Raw genomic sequence first — 8,887 nt, 5'->3', positions numbered from 1 at the left:
TAAATTTCAATAAAAATATAAATTGCGATCATTACATTATTTTTTAAAACCACAATATCACTAACTTATACATCTATATGTATATTAATAAATATTATCAAATAATATTATTAAAATTTTAAATAAATAAGTATCATAAATTTTAAATTAAATTCAAAAAAAATATGTAATATTAAAAATAATCGGTGTAATCGTTTTAGGCCCCAGTAATTATAATTTAAAAAAGGGTTATTTTTATCCTATTTTGAATTTTCCTTTCAAATTTTCAATTGGAAAAAGGAGCCCCATGAAATCAGTTCGTTTCCTTCCCTGCAAGCAAAGGAGCTGAAGAAAACATAAGAACATAAAAGCCTCCCAATATTTGAAGGCTTCTACATCTTTACACATTCATACCTGTAATCTATAACTATGCCGACAGGTTAGTGTTTACCCGTTTCTTTGTAGAGTTTCCATCTTTTAATTGTTGTTGTCATGTTTCTTTCTTGAATCTCATCAACTCAGATTAAAATTTTATATCTTTTTGAATCAAGACTGTACCTTTAATCTACTGTTGCACTTGCCACTTATTTATCTCCATTACTTATTAAAACATATATCGAATTGGAGATAATAAGGTCTGTTTGTCAGGTTATTAGGATAATTTGTACTTTTATTAGACTTTCAGGCTCTATTTTTATAATTATATGTGTGCTTTTTTTATGGTAATCTATATTTTAATATAGGCTGGGGTTAAATTTTGTACTTTACTTGGAAGCTGATTATCTCGATTTTTTTTGAAAAGTTTGTTTCATTTGGCATTCTTAGCTCTCTGTATTAACGAGGTATATTAGATAATTAGACTGCCTGGAAAATTGTAGGTATATGTATGTGTTTAAGTGTATATTTGTTTTGTTGATGGTTATTACGTTATTGTTTTATGTGTTTTTGGAGCTATTTTTTATTATGATTTAGAGCTATTTTTAAGTATATTTTGGGGGGGGGGTATAAACTAATCATAGGTAAGCGTAAGCAGTCCTTGGTTTGATTGCGTTGTGAGTACAAAAATTGTGCAAACGTCATTTATTGAAAATTTAATATAAACCTTATAAGAATTTAGAGATTACAAAGTAGACTCAAGTTCAATAATCTAAATCTCCAAGTATTATAAGATGCTCATGTATGCTGCCCTGTTTCTCCAACGCGTGTCGATAGTATTTTAATAAACAAGTACTTGCTAAGCACTGGGTTTTTCCGTTAGGAAACGCAGACGAGCATAGGAAGTTTAACTTAAAATTATGGCTCAACAATCTCGTCTTCATTTTTAGACATGACTTTATGTCTATCCGTTATGAGACGATCCCTTTAAGGACAGGATTCTTTTGCAATGTTAGAACTTATATTTGCTCAATTGTAATTCCATAAGTGGAATTTTTGCTGGGTTGTAGCCTACTTATACTAATATTGTTTTATTGATAGCTTTATGACATTCTATAATCGTCGGCAGTCTAGACTATTCTATGTTCTCTATTAGGCGTGGTTGACATTACTATTTGGTGATATCTTTGCAGTGAGTGTAAAATGGCAAAAAGAGCTTCTTTCAGGTGTGGAAATTGATACTAGCCAGCCACCATATGTTTTCAAATGTCAATTGTTTGACCTAACTGGAGTACCTCCCGAAAGACAGAAGATTATGGTGAAAGGTGGTTTATTAAAGGTGATTTAGTTTAAAACCAAAATGGCTCAATAATTCGTCACACTTTGTTATGCTCTACATAGCTCAGATAGCTTTTATGACTAACTTTATATGCTGTTAAGATTTTTTTTATATTATTGACGATGTAGGATGATGCAGATTGGTCAAAATTAGGAGTGAAAGAGGTAGGTGATTTAACTGTCACATAAATGCTTCATTCAATTTACACTTGGAGGAAACCGGAACTTTTTAGCTGTGCATAACGCAAATTATGTTGATTCTAGCTACTTATTTAGTAAAATAATGCATCTCTCTTGTATAGGGTCAAAAATTAATGATGATGGGAACAGCAGATGAGGTTGTGAAGGCACCTGAGAAGGGCCCTGTTTTTATGGAGGACCTTCCAGAAGAGGAGCAAGTGGTTGTTGCGGTAATGTCCTTTTTAACATATTACAAGCGTTTTTATAGTTTTACTCCTTCGGCCATAGTTTGTGGAATTTGACACATTTTCTCTTTTGTCTTTTGGTGGTATTTTAAAATCTTCGCTACACAAACATTTCTTAATTACTACCTTTATTTGGTTATCCTTTTTCTCATCTTTTCCGTTACCAATATAAATTTATTAATTGGTGTGCTGCGTATATTTTTATTCCATTTGGTATGTTCCCCTCGTACAATTATGATAGCCACTATCTTAAAAATTAACTTTAAAGCATTCATTTTGAATCTCACTGTAATAAAAATATTGGATGCAGAAAAAAGTAATTTAAATTAGATTGGTCATTATTATTTCCTTTCATTCTCCGACTGAGACTACAGTGCTGAACAATTTTAAGTTTCGAGAAAATTCCGTCAGTAAGTACTGCAAATGGTCAGCCTTCCTTTTTAGTTTTTATTCACATTCTATGAAATAACAATTTACCTTTTTTCCGGTGAATAACTTTCGCTCTGATGTTCCATGTGTGAATGGATGGACGGGTTCGTGATATCTGAGCTACCTTGAATATACCGCATTCACTTAATTTGAGTGTTATATTCTACTTCAAAGCGTTGGCTATGTTTATCTTTCCCGCCAATTATAATTTCATTCTAATTATAGCCACTTTTCAACTTAAATATGCATTGGAATTGTATTCTTTTTAATAAACAAGATGTTTGCTTGCAGGGTCATTCTGCTGGTTTGTTTAATCTTGGTAATACCTGTTACATGAATTCCACTTTGCAATGCTTGCACTCGGTTCCAGAGCTGAAGTCTGCTTTGATAAAGTAAATCCCTGCTTTTGCGCACAAACACACACTTCTTGTTCAGATTTTGTTACTCTTAGAAGTAATTATCATATGTTGGTAAGTTATATCTCCAATTTATTAAACTTCAATCTTCAATTAATTTGCAATCAGGTATCCGCATTCTGGTAGAAGCAACGATTTAGATCAGCCATCTCATCTCTTGACCGTTGCAACACGGGATTTGTTTAGTGAACTTGATAAAAGTGTCAAGGCAGTTGCACCAATGCAGTTTTGGACGGTATGTTCAAAAAGCTTACAAACTCTTACATAAGAATACGAATTGTCTGTAATTTAGCTGACAAATCAATGTCACGTGCACAAAATTACCGAACGCTTTTAAATGCTGCTAAGTGCTAACTAGTAAAGTTGGATTAGCAAAGGCATTATGCTTCCTTCAGTTACTTTATAGGATATTTCTTTTTCCCAGAATTTCAAGTTCGATACTCACGCAAATGAATTTGTGCTCTGTAGATTGGTCATATCTTCTTGATTGTCACTGGTGTTTAATATCCATTGGAGGGTTGTCTTGTCTATGAGTCACCTATGGAGTAACAAACTATTCATTATCACAATGCAATAACTGCTAGGGCCATAGAATTTGAACTTTGTTTATTAGAATGGTCTTCTTATAAGTAAAATATTTTTCTTACAGATTCTAATAACTTGTTCCATCCTTGAATTCTATCGTATGCATTTATATGTGCAGGTTTTAAGAAAAAAATACCCCCAATTTGGCCAACTAAATAACGGCGCCTTTATGCAACAGGTTGGTTAGATATTTTTGGTGTATTATACAACTAAGATTTTAAGTACATAACCAAATGTATCGGGATTGCACTTTTGCTTTTCTCTTACATCTTGATAACCGTCAGGATGCTGAAGAATGTTGGACGCAAATCTTGTATACACTTTCTCAATCTCTTAAAACACCAATTCCAAGGTAATTTTGCTCCAATAAAATACTTCTGGGATCGGTAGGATCACCGGTTAATGGGAATGGGAGTGAGAGCGCACCACAAAAATGTGTTAAGATCTCATTTCCATTCTGGTCTTGTTGAAATTTCATGACCCGAATGGCCAATTAGTATTTGTTATATAGTACTAATACACGCACACACACCATTACTTTCTTGAAAATCTCTGACACATTATATATAATTTTGTATTTCCTTGCCCTTTCCGATCAGTATGTACTAGTTGGAAAACTGTGAAACTAAAATCATGACCTCAGTTCCGCCCAGATATAGATACTTTCTTTTTAAAATTTACTGATCTGTTATTCTGGATAACTTTGAGCGTATATGATTCCAAGTTTTTTTAAGAAAAATAGTTGCACATGCTACTTTTGTGCAAATCAGAACTACTAATTCTTTTGAAAAACTGGGTGCCAAACATAATCTTTATCCAAACTCACTTTTAGTAGTGGATCACATATTACCGTATAGTTGTGTTCTTGATGTAGCTTAGTAAATATTAACTAAACTGTAGCCAATATTCCATTATGATACTCTGCAGCGAAAAACTTGATGCGATCAAGGGACTTTTTGGCATCGAACTTGTAAGCAGGTATTGACGAGAGTTTTTTTTAAACAATTACAGTGTTAGTTATCGTGAATTCTTATATCATCAAATAGAAGACTTTCCCAATACATGCTGGCATCTGTTTGATATAATGAAAGCGCCTCTTGAGTACAAGAATGAGGCGCAGCTAGTGTTAGGTGTTGGATTTAATGTATGGCCAAAGTAGTTGAAATCAGGACATGGTATTAAGAATCCAAATATCGCACATGTGCTAATTTAATCCAATAAAAAACTACCATATTTTCACATATGTTCGAGTGCACCAATGCTATGTTTGTTTTATTAAATAAGCATGGAATATGATTGATTGTTTTAGTTGAAGTGATTATCCAATTCCATGCACGATCCTTAAAAATAGAGTTTACATACTATTTTCTTAAACAATTTTTAATTCGTGCAAGGTTAATTATTTAGTCCGATACCTTGCTTGGGATTGGTAGGCTCCCAAAAGGCTTAAAAGAACATGTAGTCCATTGTAAACATAAAACCTAAAAGGGATGTAGTTTGGGATTAGTCCTGTATAGCCTAAAATTAAAAGAAATAATTATATTAAAAGCAGCATTTGCAAGCGAAGAAATTGTTGGCGTAGGTCGAGTATACCCTCACATTTTTTGAATGAGCACTTGAAAATTTAAATAGTTACCCTGTAATATTGTGAAGTATGCACAGTGAGGAAATCTTTATTATTATATTGTTACATGTTTGAGGTGCTGATTCGGGTATCAAGGATTAAAAAAGGTGATGGCACACTTATGTTATTTTTTTAAGGCATGAAATTGTGATTGCTATGATGCAATAAGCATGGTGGCAATACTTGATGATGCAGTATGTACTGTGCACTCTATTGTGTTATTAGAATAAAATGTGTTCTCTTTCAACTGTTGAGTATTTAAAGAAGTTTTGGTATTGCATAGCTAAGTTTAGTTGTTGCCTGCATGAATATTGACTTAAGTCGGGATAAAAAACTTATGTAGTAGGAAAAATGTTATACTCATATTCCTCATAAACATTTTCTTTAAGAAATTTGCTGTAGTTGACTTATCGTTTCATGATACATAACCTGAGAGTAAGAATTGACTTGTTCTTATTGACAATAGATGCAAGACTTTGTGTACTACAAATTTTTCATCCGTATGTGGTTTTTTTAGGGTGGAAAAGAATTAAAATATTTTATTACTATAAAAGCAGTAAATTAGTTTGGTTTACCATCATATCATTTTCAATATACAAGTCTTGTTTTTATATATTCTTTTCAAGCTTTATACTGCCATTTACCATTGTGCCATGTATCAGAAATACTAATGGCTGGATCATTTATTTACCTATATTTTGGTTATAACAGGGTGCACTGTGCAGAAAGTGGTGAAGAAAGCTCAGAAACAGAGTCAGTTCACTCTTTGAAATGCCATATATCACATGAGGTCAACCATTTGCATGAAGGTTTAAAGCATGTAAGTTCAGTTTTTCTTTTAATTAACGTACATTTTTCGTTGAAGTTGTCATAAATATTGTCTTAAATTAAATATTTAGATAAACCATCTATAATATTTCATCCATGACATGTTGGACCCAGTTTACAATTCTGCAATCACGCAAACCAATTTATTTTACACAGGGTCTGAAATCAGAACTGGAGAAGTCTTCTCCTTCACTGGGACGGAGTGCGATTTACGTGAAAGATTCACGTATCAACGCATTGCCAAGGTATCAAATTACTATTACTGTTAAATTGAACCATCTGACTTCTAGTATATGGTCTTACCGGCTCTAAGGTCATTGGCTTCTTTCATAAAATGGCCGTACTCATAGGGAGTTTAGTCTGCTACTCTCGTTGGTCCTCTTATCCTCTATATGCAATGAAGTATGTGGTGCATGCAGATCATGAGCTTTTATAACATACTTTATTGTGATGACACGAACACTTCAGACTTATCCTCATATGGAATAGACCCTAAAATATAGAAGTGGATAATGCCATTTAATATTCCCCAACCTCTTGAATTGTTTTTTTACTAAAAACTTTAGTGTACTTCACCAATTCCTTCCAAAATGATTTTATTACATTTATGGATATTGAATGTTGATTAAAATTAGGAGCCTCATGTCATATGGCGCACATGTTTTTTGGTGTGCTTTTCTGCTTTACTTAACTTCCTATGAAGGAGATACAATAGGCCACACATACTGACCTTTTTACTTTATTTAAACAGGTACTTAACAGTTCAGTTTGTGCGGTTTTTCTGGAAGAGGGAATCAAACCAGAAAGCTAAAATTTTGCGGGTAATTCTAGTTTTCTCCACGAATCACAAACGATTTAGAAAGTTATAGTAGGTGATGGGAAGCAAGTAGGACACAGTTAAGAGTTTTCGCTATTTGGGTTGGGACATGCTTATTATTTGATGACTTCATCTTGGCTTCTGTGTAACCTATTTGTGCAGAAAGTAGATTATCCCTTGGAGTTGGACATATATGATCTGTGTTCAGATGATCTGAAGAAAAGTTTAGAAGCCCCTCGTCAGGTGTTTGTAAATTCCTTTGTTTAGATGCTGAAGGTCGTGTCTAAAATTTTGAAGTGTAATTTTAATGGCTTATATTTTCATATCCATGTTTAGATTCTAAGAGACGAGGAAGGTAAAAAGCTTGGTTTAAAATCCAAACAAAAGAGCCCTATTTTAACGGAGAACGATGTCAAGATGTCTGACGCTGAGGTAGATAATTGATCAAGTTACCTTACATACAGATAGACATGCTGAACCTTTTCTGGATTTTCTATATGTCTGCATGTTTCTCATGTAGGGATCATCAAAGGAAAGTGGTGAATCATCAAAAGATGCTTCTCAAGAAGGTTTGATTCTGTCCTTGTTTTTGATAGATATTATGAACATTATGTAGTTTTAAGGTATAATTGGTTGACCTGTACAAAAAATTATGAACATCAAGAACATGAGTTTTAATTATAAACTGATTTCACCTCTGGTTCAATATAATCAGAATGTTTGGCGCAGTTTAAGCTCTAACATATCATCATTAGGTATTTATATCCTTTTGGTGAAGTGACATCAGAGTATAGTGCTCCGTCAGTGATGAGTGGAATGTATTATTGACTGAGTAGATACATACATCCAAATGAATTTTTTGAGCTGTAGTACTGTATATTTATATAGAGGGTTCAACACTTTGAATAAATCTGTTGAAGAAATTCATTTAAATTTGTCATGCTAACCTCAAAAGTGTTTGTTACCATAAAAAATTGGACCTGGAATAAATCATCTGTAACTTTAGTAATTGACATAATGACGATTTCAATAGCAATCAAGAATTTATATGTTCACTTCGCTCTTAATTCAGGTGCTGTTCCTGACAAAGAAATGCAACTGACTGGAGTATATGATTTGGTCGCTGTACTGACCCACAAGGGTAGAAGTGCTGATTCTGGGCATTATGTTGCTTGGGTCAAGCAAGAAAGTGGTAAGTTATTTCCAAATCAACTAGCTAATATTAGAACGTGAAAAGAATAGTTATTTCTGTACAAAATGATGCTGTGCTATACAGTCCGTGATGGAGTGTCATTGAAACAATTACCTTGATTTGATTATTGTTTTTGGTTGCAGGTAAATGGATTCAGTATGACGATGATAATCCTATCCCACAACGGGAGGAAGATATTGTAAAACTTTCAGGAGGAGGTAAAGGATCTGAGTTGGTACTGGTGCTTTTATTATATAGAAATATTCTGTCATGGGTTTCCTGTTTGCAGTTTGTCTTTGGTTGTGTGTGTCTTTCTTTGTGTGTGTGTCAGTTTGGGGGAGGGGGGGGGGTATGCTCACATGTGAGGAAAGAAATCCTTTCTTTTATGCATACTCTTTGGTATAGTTTCAAATTGTGATTTTGATCTATATGCAGGTGATTGGCATATGGCTTACATCTGCATGTACAAAGCTCGTGTTTTTCCCAAGTAATATCTTTTTTTTTTGCTGCATGTTAAATGTAATTTAGATAATCATGTGTTTTAGGTCAAAACCTGACCTGATGTTATAGAACTAGTAATGGCTTTTTAGATTTTAATTTGACTTTGTTTTCATGATAAGGTTGGATGAGATTGAGACTAGGATAAACAATTATAAACTTAATGAATCCTTTTGCAATTATAAATCTTTATGTGTATTTCATATCATGAAAGAATCTGAAAACCTCTTTATTTATTGTTATGCACCAAAACATAAATTTATAGCCCTACCTTCACTGAGATCTTTGAGCACCTCTTGTTGAGAGACATGCACTATGGTACGAGGTTAGGAATGAGAGCTTGCTCTGCATAGCTATGTTATTAAGCTCTTGGGTTAAAAT

The 8,887-nt window shown here is 33.3% G+C and overlaps 1 protein-coding gene across 2 annotated transcripts; it reads left to right on the top strand.

Moving 5' to 3' along the window:
- Positions 1–262: 262 nt before the first annotated feature.
- Positions 263–8,740, top strand: LOC141667242 (ubiquitin carboxyl-terminal hydrolase 6-like). 2 transcript variants are annotated; one of them, XM_074473651.1, is made up of 18 exons: positions 263–418; positions 1,548–1,693; positions 1,822–1,857; positions 1,995–2,102; positions 2,838–2,938; positions 3,071–3,197; positions 3,666–3,725; positions 3,832–3,899; positions 4,475–4,525; positions 5,883–5,991; positions 6,156–6,244; positions 6,751–6,820; positions 6,979–7,059; positions 7,153–7,248; positions 7,337–7,385; positions 7,889–8,008; positions 8,152–8,226; positions 8,444–8,740. In XM_074473651.1, the coding sequence occupies exons 1-18, from the start codon at positions 409–411 to the stop codon at positions 8,497–8,499; spliced, it is 1,452 nt and encodes a 483-aa protein (XP_074329752.1). In that variant the 5' UTR covers positions 263–408; the 3' UTR covers positions 8,500–8,740. The 2 variants fall into 2 exon arrangements, with proteins under 2 accessions (XP_074329752.1, XP_074329753.1); XM_074473652.1 differs by lacking the exon at positions 1,822–1,857.
- Positions 8,741–8,887: the final 147 nt, after the last annotated feature.

Source organism: Apium graveolens, chromosome 6 (assembly GCF_009905375.1).
Source record: "Apium graveolens cultivar Ventura chromosome 6, ASM990537v1, whole genome shotgun sequence".
In the NCBI taxonomy this organism is placed as follows: domain Eukaryota; kingdom Viridiplantae; phylum Streptophyta; class Magnoliopsida; order Apiales; family Apiaceae; genus Apium; species Apium graveolens.
This window is presented reverse-complemented; position numbering and strand designations above follow the sequence as displayed.

Excerpts from the sequence above, each read along its gene's own strand:
- LOC141667242 (XM_074473651.1), top strand. Across the intron at positions 1,694-1,821 it reads TGAAAGGTGGTTTATTAAAG|GATGATGCAGATTGGTCAAA; the intron begins GTGATTTAGTTT and ends TTGACGATGTAG. Across the intron at positions 6,821-6,978 it reads AGAAAGCTAAAATTTTGCGG|AAAGTAGATTATCCCTTGGA; the intron begins GTAATTCTAGTT and ends CTATTTGTGCAG.